We start from the raw sequence: 13,044 nt of genomic DNA on the forward strand, positions 1-13,044 counted from the left end.
GCATTTCTCTAAGTGTATTCTATGGAACATTAGTTTTGCAAGAAAGTTTCATGGCCAAATAAATCGGGATAAATGCACATTGCATTTTCCTTCTTGTGCTGCACGTTGCACAGTTGGGAATTACTTGTCGGGACTTTGGACGTCTCAGTGAAGGAAATTACTTATGTGACGGCTGTTCAGGATGGACTGTAGACAGTGGGGACTTCTTTTTGTTACAGTGGCCCCTCCAGGAAGTCTGGAGGTTGTAGAGGCTCTTCTGGGAAGCTTTGAGCATTTCCTCACGTGACTTGACTTGGTCCCGTCAGTGCACGTGTAGTGAGTGTGCAGCCACGTGCTGGAGCTAAAGACACAGACGTGAGCAAGACCCCGACCCCCCTGCCTCCAGAGGCAACCAGGGTCGGGGGTGAGGCAGATACGCAGGCAGGTTATTTCAGCCCAGGGTGGTGAGTGCTCTGATGGTGTGGACACAGACACATCATGTCTGTGTGTTTTAAGAGATTTGAAGGATGTGCATATGCACTTACTCTGAAAGAAAAAAATACAGAAATCTAAATGAGAGAGATGTGTGCATGAGAGGTTGATGATTTCTTTTATTATGGACTTTTTGGCTCTTCGGACACATGACTCACTTTAGCGCTTTTTTTTTTTATTAAATAATCATCTTTGGATATATTCTTCATAGAAAGCTTTTTAAGAACAAGCGTTTGTAAAGTAAAGGATACCCAGATGCAGGAACAACTGCACTAAACATCAGATACAAGAAATACACATCCTGCTGGGCTGCTCTGCTAGTTAAGAACGTTAAACATTCTAAATTAGTCTTTGCTGAGTATAGCATTTCATTTGGGGGAAACTCTTGAGCAGTTTAGATTGTTATAGTACCGTATTAATGTTCCTTATCAACCTTAGTGTACATTGACCAGTGGTGTTATTTTCAGTTTTTTTTTTTTTTTTTTTTGTCCCATCTGCCAGGGGTATACTTCATCCTATTCTAAATGAAAGGGTTCTATCATTTATCAAGCGCCCAGGATGGGGATGGCTGTACTGAGGGGCGTGTTCCGTCCTGAGTGCTGCCTGTTCATATGTGTGTGTTGCCGTCTGTTTCAGTCGTCACTGCTAAGCGCTGTGCTGGGGGAGCTGCCCCCGAGCCAGGGGCTGGTCAGTGTGCACGGGAGGATCGCGTATGTTTCGCAGCAGCCCTGGGTGTTTTCAGGAACTGTGCGGAGTAATATTTTATTTGGGAAAAAATACGAAAAAGAACGCTATGAAAAAGTAATAAAGGCTTGTGCTTTGAAAAAGGTGAGTAATGACTTTTGAATTGTATATACGCGAATTTCAAATGATGAGAGTGTTGGTTTAAACTGCAAGATTTGTTAAAAGATATTTTAATGTCATTTAATACTTTAAACTGGTCTTCTGGATAAACATGCACACATATGCTACTGTTTGAATTCTGATGTGATGACACTCATAATGCCTTTTTTTGGGGGAGAGTATTGTTTCATTTTGTGACGTTTCATTCACTTTTACCTTCTTTTTTCACGGACAGTTATAAAAATTTGCGAGAAATAGAGAGCACAGTGTAATGAGCCCTCCTGCACTCCCCCCCCCCCCCCCCCCCCCCAGCTCCAACCAGGAGCAGCTGGAGGCCGGTCTCGCTGCGTCTCTCCCCCTGCCCTCTGCCAGCCCCACCCCCACCCCAGACTGTTCTGCAGCAGATCCCAGACCTCAGATTAGTCCACCTGTAAACATTTCATTAGTTTTCTCTAAAAGATAGGAACCCCTTTGGAAAAAAATCACTACATTATCGCACCTGAAAAATAATCTCAATTCCTGAATACCATCACTGTTCTTGTCCGTGTTTACAGGTTGTTAACCATTTCACTGAGAAATCTCATTCACCATTGTTTGAATCAGACTCCATGTAAAGTCTGCCCCCTGCGCTTGGTTGGTGCCTCCTCGGTCCCTTTCAGCCTGTAGGTTTCTCTCTCCTCTTCACTTTTGACTTGTAATTTATTTTTTAAAGAAAATAGAATGCTTTAAAATTTCTTCTTAATACAGCCTATTTTCACTGGAAGAGAGATTGTTTTCAGAAATAGCATTGAGTTGCAGAGAAAATTGAAAATGAAACTTTTCACTGTACATGGGGATTTGAATAAAATTAGTAATTAGTTATGCAAGCTGAATGAACGTACCTAGTAGGAGAATATAATTTGGTGAAGGAAAGAAAAAAAAGGTGAATACTGATAAATACTGTGTTATTCTCTTCGGTTATAAAAATCTGTGAGTAATAGCGTTAAAGGGCTCTCCTCTGGGTCTGTTCAGTGCAGTCTGGACATCTGACTGTTCTTTTATACTGTGAGGAAAAGGCTGGGACAGACTTTCAAAGGTGTGGTGCTGAAGCCTCTGAGGAAATCATTATTCTGCTTGAACAATGACTTGAACATCATACACTGTATCAGATAAGTAGCATTTGATGATGTTGTGGACACAACAGAATTGCTAGTGTGTTTAATGGGCATCTGTTTCTTTCTCCTGAGTTATTGATATTGAGAGATTTTTCCTTTGTGGAAATGACATAAAGTTGGCAGGAATGAGGTAGATTTTTAAAAAAATGGTATAAGGGGAAATGCAAATATAAAACAGTAAGAAAAATAGCTCTCATTTATTCAGAGTCCACGTGCAAATCATTTTTCTGTCACTCACATGCAAGCATACATGAAAAGATATATGAGTTATTAATTTTTACCAGTATCTCTGATGTTACCATCTTCATTTTATAGTTAGTAAAACTGAGGTTTGGAGACATGAAACGCCTCGTCTCTACGTTGGTAGCGCAAGTTTAGGTCCCCGGGGGCTGATGCTTTGCTGCAGCCCCGTGGGGTGACTGGACCAGTAACATGGGCAGTGTTTGGGGGCTTCACCCACCCTCGAGTGTCCATGTAGCACAGTCTCTGGTGGGAAGGGGCCTGCAGGATTGGGCTGCAGAGCGATTCTTCTGTGCGTGCTGTGATGTTTAGGAACATGGACTGCTCTCCTGTTCTGCTGTGTGGTGGGGACGTGGAGTCGGGCCCCTCGTGCCCGTTCTCTCCTTGGCAGGAAGGGAGACCCAGGGTGGAGAAGTAGCGGAGAGCAGAGTCCTGACTCCGCTTTGTTACCTGCTCGCTGTTACTTTGGACACTCCTGTTACCTGCCTGGGCCTCTGGAGTTTCTGCAGCAAAATGAGGACATTTGGTCAGAGGATTTCCAAAAGGTTTTGCTGCTGCTCTGAAATGTCATGTCTGACTCTGATTAGCAAGGGGTCAGCAGGTCTTTAAGCACTTAGGAACCACCTAATGAGCAATGAGATCCTCTGGTTATCTCCTTTTGGAATCCGTGTGTTGATGGACACAAGATGGTCACAGATAATAGTGGTATCCTGGAATTATTTTCACCTGTAGCTACAGAGACTGCATGTGTATTAGAAAAAAAAAAAAAAAAAGCCTGGCCTTTGGAGAGAAATGGTCCTGAGTAGTTATTTCAGGAGTTTCTCTGTTTCCTTTCTTATAAAATTAGGGAGGTATGGGTTTCTTAGAAAGAAAAATGCGATGTTTGTGAAATGTAAACCTGCCAGCTTTTCAGGAAATACAAACAAAAATAATAAAGATTTCTTTTTATGGGTGGGTTCTCCCCCCCCCCCCCCAGCATCCTGGAGGATAAAATAGGAAAAAGCAACATTTCTTGTATTACATGTGTTAATAGCAACTAGATGCCTTATACTAGTTCTAATTGAAGTCAGCGTTTAAGTTCATTGAGCTGAAAACATTTCTGTAATAAAATATAAAGTAATCACATTTGCAAACATCGAATTAAGCTGAGGCCATATTCAAATTGACATTATAGGGAGTTATACGGCACAGTGTAGGGAACAACCTAATCATGTTTGGCCTACTGTAAGGATCCTGTTTAAATTACAAGGCTTAGAAGTTAGAAGGCCCAGGGATTGAGTTTCAATTTCTCGATTTAGTAGGAAAAAAACCATGTGATTTCGGCTGCTTTTCTGAACCTCACAAGGCCTCAGTTTCATCATCTTTAAAATAGAAATCATAGTGCTATCAGTCAAATGGAATTAAAGCTGTGAAGAAAGGCAGGGGCCTCCCACTGTTTGACTCTGGAATCCAACCCTCCTCTGCCAGGGCCTCATGTCCGGCCCTCATTAACCACTTCAACAGTCTGTTCCGTGGTGTTTCTACTGTAAGTGTCCAGCATCCCTGAAGGGCCCTTGCTGTGCTTCCAGATGGATGGCATGAAACCAGTGCAGCCATTTCCTACTTTTCCCTTAGTTTGTGTGTCTGCTCTTCAGTGAAAATTGGTGAATAAGAACACCTTCTGGGCAGTGGGAGGAATTGTAATATATGCTGAACTCAGGCTTTTCCCCTTTACCCTAATCAGAAAATGGTGGCTGGGAAATTAGCCTGACTTGGATTTTACTTCAAATCCTTTGAAATGTTTTTCCCATCTGGGGCTGGTCCGTAAATAGTTTGCAGAGCTAACAGCACACTTGAAGTCATCCCACCAGATTCTGAGAAAGCCTGTTTCTTATGCCCTAACTGTGCCAAGTGAGAGAGTGGATTTAAGTGCCTTTTCTGGAACATGGTTGCGATTGCTGTGCTATAACGTGGTGCTGTTTTGAGAAGGAAAGCAAAACAATATAAAATCAGAGCATAAAAACTAAGCAGAACAGTTTGCAAGGACTGTCAACAGTGAAACAGAGGCCAAGCAAACTGTGTGTGTGTGTGTGTGTGTGTGTGTGTGTGTATAAGACTGGGAACGTGTCTTAAGATAGCTTATTGTATCTCAAGAAAACCAAAAGGAAGCAATGGTATTAACAAAGTAAGGTGAAAAACTGATGAAGTTTGACAGCTGAACAATTGCTGCCTTTCATTTCATGCACCCTAGTGAAGCTCTTGAGTGAGCAGGTGACCTGTGTGTGCCTGTGTGTCTTTGTGGGCCATGGCAGAGTGCGTTATGATGGAGACAGTCTCTTCTCCTTCTGGTCATGTGCTTTGTGTGCTGTGATTCACACTGTGACTGGGTTCTCACTGTTGGTTTGATGAGAAAATAGGCCTCAGTCACCAGGAGTAAGTTACTATCAATTCATGTCCTTTTTCCATTTATGGTGGGTGTTCATGCACTTGTGATTCTCACGGCATCCCAGAGTTTAGTGATTCTTGTTTCTGCTGCACATTTCTATAGAAGATAAAAAATGAGGCTTAGGGATTTCACAGGACTAGTTTATCATGGAGACACCCGTGTGCCACTAGTTCTCTCCCCAGATTTGCTAAAGTAGAGACAAAGAAATGAGGGCCTCATCTGTAGACAGGTAGTTGGTGTATCCTAGGTTGATGCCTGAGGGGGTTAGTAGAAAACAAACGGTCCACAAACTCTGCTTGTCTATTCAAGGATCTGTCCAGTGATAATTATAGGCAACCTAAGCCGCCTCCACCCTCCCCCAGATCTGCTCACACCCCCTCTGAGCAGAGCCCTTCCCAACCCGAGTGTAGATGCTCTTTCCCTCCTTCACGCTCCATCCCCCTAAGCTGGCTTCCTTTTTCTTCTAGTCCTTCGTACTCGCACTCATGTTAATTTTCAATTTTGTCCATCTCCCACCATGGAAACAAACTCTAGGAACTTTGTTTCCTTGTGGCTGGATTTATTGTGCCCAGAAGAATACCTGTATATAGTCATTCCTAAATAAATATGTGTCAAAATGGTCAAATGCATAAATGCTGTCAAAAAACTGCAGAATGAAAACAAATGAAAAGCCCTGAGAGGTCGTTTTTTTTAATGTTCAAGGTTACAATTTAGTCACTATGAAATAATACCCATTGCTGTTGATCTAAGACTTGTATGAAGAACTTATGCTATAAGTTTAGGGTGGCAGGAGGAGAACACATTTTAAACCTTTTCCTTTTTCCCCTTCTCTATCTCCATGTAGGATTTGCAGCTTCTGGAGGATGGAGATCTAACTGTGATAGGAGACCGGGGAACCACGTTGAGTGGAGGGCAGAAAGCCCGGGTCAACCTCGCAAGGTAAATGGCGTTTTGATTGCCATCCTGCCCCTGCCTCCCCCATAGCTCCTAGTGGACAAGAGCATGCAGACTCTGGTCCCCAGGTGGGTGCTGTGTGCAGCGTGGTCTTGACCTTTTCCATGGGCTCTTGGAATGAACATGGAGTTGTTGGATGCTGTCATGATTCAGAGATGACGTCCAGGGAGCATGAAGCGTTCTTCCCCTGACATCTCTGTACGTTTCCTAGAGCCGTGTATCAGGATGCAGACATCTACCTCCTGGATGATCCGCTCAGCGCAGTGGATGCAGAAGTCAGCAGGCACCTGTTCGAACAGTGAGTTTGTTCGTGTTTTCTATCGTTCCTGCTTTCCAGGAACCCTGTAGAGATCAGGGAAGAGAGCTCAGGAAAGCCTTTGTGCTTCAGGAGACTCAGCTCGTTCTGCCCTGGTGTCCCTCTGTCCCCCCCCCCTCCTCCACAGAAGATCCATCATAGAGAAATTTGCATCATGATGAGGTCAAGATAGGAAAATAGAGGAGGTGCTTCCAGTGTGTGGAGGCCAGTGGAGCCCGTGCTTTAGGAGCTGAGGAGTAGATGGCAGATTTCCCCCTGCTGCTTGCAGTTGGTAACCAGACACTGTGGGTGGACCCAGACCCCAGGAATAAGAAGATCATGTACAGTGTTTAAATCAGAGAGTGGGACTCAGTAACCTGGTACTTGGCTGCCAGTTCTTTTCCTCCATCATTTGTTTAAGGCACTTTAAAAGTGAAGTTTTCAGTGCTGACATAGGGCTTTGTGGAAAGGATGTGTTGGTTTATGATTATTCTGTAGTTTGGAAATACTTAATAAAGTCTAGAATTTAAGAATGATTTATTCCACATCAGAGTGTGGCTTCAGTCATTTCATACTGCTTCATGGATGCTTCCTAGAATTAATACTTATTAAACCCACAATGTAGGGTTAACTTAAATTTGAAATGAGTTATCTAGAATCTGGCTGAAATCCTGACTCTCACCTTGTGTTTCTGGAATTTTTGTCAGTGGCTCTTACTTGGCCACAGAACGACAGAAGTAGAACAACTCTGATGCTTTTCTGTGTGTAATGTGCCCTAACACACGCTGACTGATGCCTCTGATGGAGTCTAGACTGGCCTTTTTGAAAGCCTTGTGAACTTGCTTTTGCTAAAGCAGCATCCACATCTACCCCCTGTTAGTTACTTTGCTGTTGTTCACCTTGTTAAAGCCAAGGAGCCCTTCCAGCTGCACTTATTAAAGCTCTACTGTGTGAACTGAGATCGATGCCCTTACAGATGTTATTGCACAAAACCTCTTGGTTTACAAAGGAGGACAGTGAGCCAGGAGAGGGGAAGGACCCACCCTGGGCAGAATAAGGGAGACTAAGATGTTCAGCTCTCATCCCTGCCTCTAAGGAGTCTGTCTCTACGTGGAGCTTGTTAAGACAGATGCCTGGGAAAGTTCAGCATAGTTAAGGTTTAGAGGGTTTCAATATTGGATAGTAAACGCTAAATAGAAGCACAAGTGGCAGCTGTAGGTTTTTAGCTGAAGTTGGAAAGCTCCCTGTGCGCTGGGCTTGGTGGGAAGTGCCCTGTGGACCTGCAAGCTGGTCAGGGTTTGTGAAGGCTGAGAAGAGGATTCAGTTCCTTTTGCTAAAGAGAGTAGAAGCACAGGTGTAGAGGTAGGAAGAAGCAAGGCTGTGAGAACAGCAGGCACATCCTCGCCTGGAGGATGCAGGTTGTGCAGCAGAGAGAAGATATTTGGAAATTCTCACTGTCAGGTCCTGTATTAGTTTGCTAGGGCTGTGTCCGTCCAGGCTGCTCTCACAGGAGGCCATAGCCTGGGCAGCTTAGAAATAACAGTAGTTTATCTCTCACAGTTCTGGAGGTTGGGAAAATCCAAGGTCGAGGCGCTAGCAGATTTGGTGTCTGGTGAGGGCCTGATTCCTGTGTCCTCACGTGGTGGAAGGAGTGAGGGAGCCATGTGGGTCCCTTTTGTAAGGATACTAATCCCATTCATGCAGGCTCTACACTCATGACCTGGTCATCTCCCAAAGGCTCCATCTCCAGGAGCTTCACAGTGGGGATTAGGTTTCAACATATGAATTCTGAGGAAAAAAACCTCAGAAGTCAGTCTACAGCAGCCAGTTACATTGTCAAGGCTGGAAGTTCATGATCATGGTGTGGGCAGATTTTGTTTCTGCTTGAAGCTCCCTCCTTGACTTCCTGTGGCATCCGCCTCCTATGTCCTCACATGGTCTTTCCTCTTCACGTCCCTGCTTTTATGTGTTAGGCTCATCTTCTGAGGACCCCAGTCAGATTGGATTAACTCCAGCGTAACTAAGGGTAACAATGATTTCTTGAAAGGTACTGTCACCACATTCTAAGGTACTGATGGATACTGTGTCAATAGTTGGGGGGGGGGACATGAGTGATGTACAGCAGGTCCAGAATAGCAAAGTAAGGACACCAGCAGAGTCAGCTGTGTGAGCGAGAGGCGTGTGAGGAGCTCTGAGATCTGGATGCTAGGAGCTCGGATTCCACGTCCACTAAGCTGGGCTCATTGGTCGGGTTCCGCCAAAGTCTGTATGTAACTTGTGCTTAGCGTTGAGGTGATGAAAGAGCTCTGGAGATGGATGGTGGTGATGGCTGCACAACAGTGTGAATGTACTTCATGCTACTGAGCTGTATGCTTAAAAATAGTTGAAATGGTAAATTTCTGTTATGTATATTTTGTAACAATAAAAAAAGTGCAAAATAGCACTGAATCTTTCAGAACAGGAGAGAACAGGGCAGCTATCATGTGGCATGGCCTCCAGCTCTCTGATCTGACCCACCCTTCCCACCTCCTCCTGATCATGACTCGATGAATTTTCCCTTAGAGAAGTGCCTTGTGGCTTGTCATGGGTTCAGTGACAGGGCACTAGAGCTGTGACAGAGATTCCCCATCCCCACCCTCCTGGCATGATGGCCAGTTCAGCCTCCCTGTTCCCAGTGTGCTTATCACAGAAGTTCTCCCAAGTTCTTCTTCGAACAGAGGAAGTATTTATAGCTTTCGGGTTTAATGACCTTGGATGTGCACTTGATAGAAGCGAGCTTGTTCAGATTGTTGTTTGCTAATCAGAACCACATCCTCTGGGGAAACTTAGGGCAGGGAGCACGAATGCAATTTAGGAAATCACTCAGCAGCAACTGGAGAATGTTCTCAACGAGTTAGAAAATTGGATGGAACAATATGCTTTGAGAGATGGTGGTCGTGTCAAAGCTTAGTAATGGGAAGTGTTTTGTATTAAGAGTGAATGAATCACACTTCTACTTGCCATTAACGGTTTCCTTCAGTCATAAATCTATATCCAAGGTTATTAAGGTTTGTGAGTTTTACAACTACATGTTGTGAACATTAAGTGAGTTCTGTCACCTACAGAAGGTCAGAGGCCTTAGGTGAACTGATGCGTCTCACCTGTGTCCAGCTGTGGATCCCATCGTGTTTCAGAGACCCCCACATCACGAGATCCCTGCCTCCCACGCCATCAGTTCTTCGGGTCTGTCCTGATCAGATTCCGGCACTGCTGTCTACAGGTCACCCTCCCCACTCCAGCCCTTCACAGACTGCCCCCCCCCCCCCCCAATTCAGGATGCAGCTCCAGGTCCTCAAATGGAGAACAGGTTTTTTTGCCATCTGCCCCCATCAGCCTTTCCAGCTGGTCCCCACACCCATTTGGTATTCCAGCTGTGCTGGCTTTGGGGGGGCGGGCCCTTTATCACACCTGTCTGTCTGTAGGTACTGCTTCCTTGTCCCAGAGCCAGGGAACAGTGCCCCAGGGCAAAAATGGAAGGTGAAAGATGGGCCCCTGACCTTCCCTCCTGTTCCTCCAAGGGGAGCCTGTGCCCTTCTGTCTTCCCACAACCCTCAGTGGGTTGCACTTGACCATTTGTCAGTCCTCCCCACCTGCGATAAGCAGTGAATGTATGAAGTTTCCTTATCAGGACGTGTTCTGTCCTGGGACCCCTGCACCTGCTGTGCCTTCTTCCAGGATGTTTCCCCAGATTGTCTCAGGAGTCCCACGTTCCTCTAAGACAGCAGCCCCCCTTGCTTTTCATTCAGAACATACATCATGGCCCGATAGTGCATTTCCTAAACTCGTTCAGTGTGTCTCCCTGTACATGATTCAGAATATTGTCTGCTTTCTTGACCTGCAGATGTATTCTCAATGCTCAGGACAGTGCCTGGTACCTCACCAAAGCCTGTCAATTGAATGAATGAAGATAGGGACGCTTTTTCGTTCTTATTTGATTCACTCTGCTATGGCATGTGTCCACTCTTAACACAACCCTTATATAGGAATATAAGTAGGATTATAGGATTAACCCAGCCCTTATATAGGATTAATGTTTAAAGAACTCATCGGTGAATTAATTATTTTTTTTATGGTATGTCTTGGAAATCTTTACTCTTAAAAGCTTGGAAGATAGATTATGTTCCTAGCAATTTGGATTAAAAGTCTTAATTAGGAATAAATTCATAGCCATCAAATGATCACTTCATCGTGATTATGTTACCCCTTCTGTGATGGAACATTAAGAAGACTTTTATCTTTTTAATTTTTAATTTTTTAAAATTGGGATGTATCAGTTTTACAGTGTTGTGTTAGTTTCTTTTTTTTTTTGTTTTTAAATTTATTTATTTATTTATTTATTTATTTATTGGCTGCGTTGGGTCTTCGTTGTTGTGCCCGGGCCGTCTCTAGCTGTGGCGAGCGGGGGCTACTCTTCATTGCAGTGTGCATGCTTCTCATCGCGGTGGCTTCTCTTGCTGTGGAACATGGGCTGTAGGTGTGCAGCCTTCAGTAGTTGTGGCACGAGGGCTCTAGGGAGCAGCCTCCGTAGTTGTGGCACACGGGCTTAGTAGCTCCACAGCATGTGGGATCTTCCTGGACCAGGGATCAAATCCCGTGTCCCCTGCATTGGCAGGCGGATTCTTAACTACTGGGCCACCAGGAAAGTTCTTGTGTTAGTTTCTACTGTATAGCAAAGAAGAAAACATTTAAAAACTTTTCAGTGGCTCCATCTTGGACATAACAGCCTATCAGATTTGACTAACATCTGCCTTCCATGTTTATTGGCAGGTAATTTTGAATTTAGGAGAAATAATCCCATTAAAAGCTTTAGTACTGTCTCAAAAAGTGTTTACTTGATCAAGAAGTTTAGTATGAAAGCTGAACTAAGACATACCCAAAGGTAAAAATAAATTTGTTTGAACTTAATGAAGCGATGGTTTATGTGTCTACATCCCAGCCTGTTGCTTCTGATCATAGACCCAGTGTCCATGGTGTCCCTTTAGGAGTTTTCTATCCTGAGTCCAGAGCATATGACCACTTGTGGGTTAGGGAGGAGTGGAAAAGGGGGCTGACATTTACTGAGTAGATTGATGGTTTGATTTCTCAGAACATGTGTCTGAGTTGTCACTCATCTTGTTTTGAGATGAAGAAACTGAGGTTTAGTAGCTTGTCCGATGTTGTCGGCCTGGTGAGTGGGACTGAGCTGCTGCCTGCTGTCTCCAGACTCCCCATCTGACTCACTCAGCAGGCTGAGCTGTGGCCCTTGTTCCTGAGATTTGCTCTATGAGGGGCTCGGGCACCCAGAGTACATGCCTGGAGCCCTGCCCATAGTCACCGGGGCACTGGACCTGGCTGCTCCCTGGAGGGTTTGTAGACCCTTGTGGGATGAGACTGGGGCTGAGTCCCTAGGGGTCTGCATTTAAAATGTAGGAGCAGTTTGGGGGGTTACTGTAAAAAGACATTGACGTGTGAATACAGAGGGGATTTTGGCTAAGAGAATTGGTGTGTTGAGACATTGTATGATTTCCACTGTGATTTGGACCATTTGGACTCTCATCTTTTGTTTTCATATTCAGAAAGTTATCAGTGCAAATGAAATAAGATTTATTTCGTGGATGGAACTGGGAATGTTGTAGAGACTGATGAAGGCCATACTAGCATTCGTTTTCTATGTAATGTTATTTGGGAAGAAGTGTCTACAAAATGCAGTCTTCCTAAGGTTACTGAAAAGCTGTGACATTTTTAGGTGGGTTAATATGTATATCATAAATAATCACCTAGGAAACTGCCTACGAAAAATGTGTACATTTTTATGTGACGTAGATCACTCTTCTCCCATTCTCAACATAGCGATAAAATAATTCGTATTTTAATTCAGTCAACTTTTGGAATCTCAGTATTGTGCCGGTGTTTTTCTTCATGAAATGTATAAATAGTTGTTAAGATCAGGTATAGGAAAAGCAGCTTAGCAGTTAGTGCATCTTTTACTGGACTGCTTTTTAGAATATTTTAGTTTAGCTAGATTCAAACTTGCTGCTGATTTTAACTGATTTGAGGACCTAGTTGAATTTATTGATTTATATTTGTGTTTAATTTGCATTTGTATCCATACTGGTATTGAAACTACAGAACTTTGACTGCTATCTTGTCTTTGTCTCATGTTTTCAAATTGTCTGTTTCCAGTTTGGAGTAACTCCACTAATGTGCTTTTGCATACTGTACCTTTTACATTTGTAGGTGTATTTGTCAAGCCTTGCATCAGAAGGTCACAATCTTAGTGACACATCAGTTGCAGTACCTAAAAGCTGCAAGTCAGATTCTGATATTGAAAGATGTAAGTAATTTCTAGATGTCTGTGGAAATTGCTAGCACTCAGTGGTGTTGAAGGCCAGCCATCCCTGCAGGCCACTCTTCTTGAGTTCATAAGAAATGTCCTCTTCTGTCTCAGTTTTATGTCCCTTTCTTCTCAGAGCTGGTATCCATGCCTTTGAGGATGAATCTGAAGACCTTAGAAATGTCACTATTACACTGTAAGCCATATAAACCCTAAAGTGTATAAGAGTGCCACTGAAGCATTGCTGAATTATCACTGCTGTCTTGAAAATTGTTAAGGATAATGATGCTATTTTATTTAGAACTTTTTG

At 43.8% G+C, this 13,044-nt stretch overlaps 1 protein-coding gene across 2 annotated transcripts in view; it reads left to right on the plus strand.

The window, feature by feature from the left end:
* ABCC4 (ATP binding cassette subfamily C member 4) overlaps positions 1-13,044 on the plus strand; it is a 208,385-nt gene that overhangs the window by 88,272 nt on the left and 107,069 nt on the right. For both annotated transcript variants that reach the window (XM_057707595.1, XM_057707594.1), the window contains exons 11-14: positions 1,108-1,299; positions 5,978-6,072; positions 6,299-6,385; positions 12,638-12,734. In XM_057707595.1, coding sequence (XP_057563578.1) covers positions 1,108-1,299; positions 5,978-6,072; positions 6,299-6,385; positions 12,638-12,734 — 471 coding nt within the window. The remainder of the gene's footprint in view (positions 1-1,107; positions 1,300-5,977; positions 6,073-6,298; positions 6,386-12,637; positions 12,735-13,044) is intronic.

The sequence above is a fragment of the Hippopotamus amphibius genome, chromosome 14 (genome assembly GCF_030028045.1).
Source record: "Hippopotamus amphibius kiboko isolate mHipAmp2 chromosome 14, mHipAmp2.hap2, whole genome shotgun sequence".
NCBI lineage: Eukaryota > Metazoa > Chordata > Mammalia > Artiodactyla > Hippopotamidae > Hippopotamus > Hippopotamus amphibius.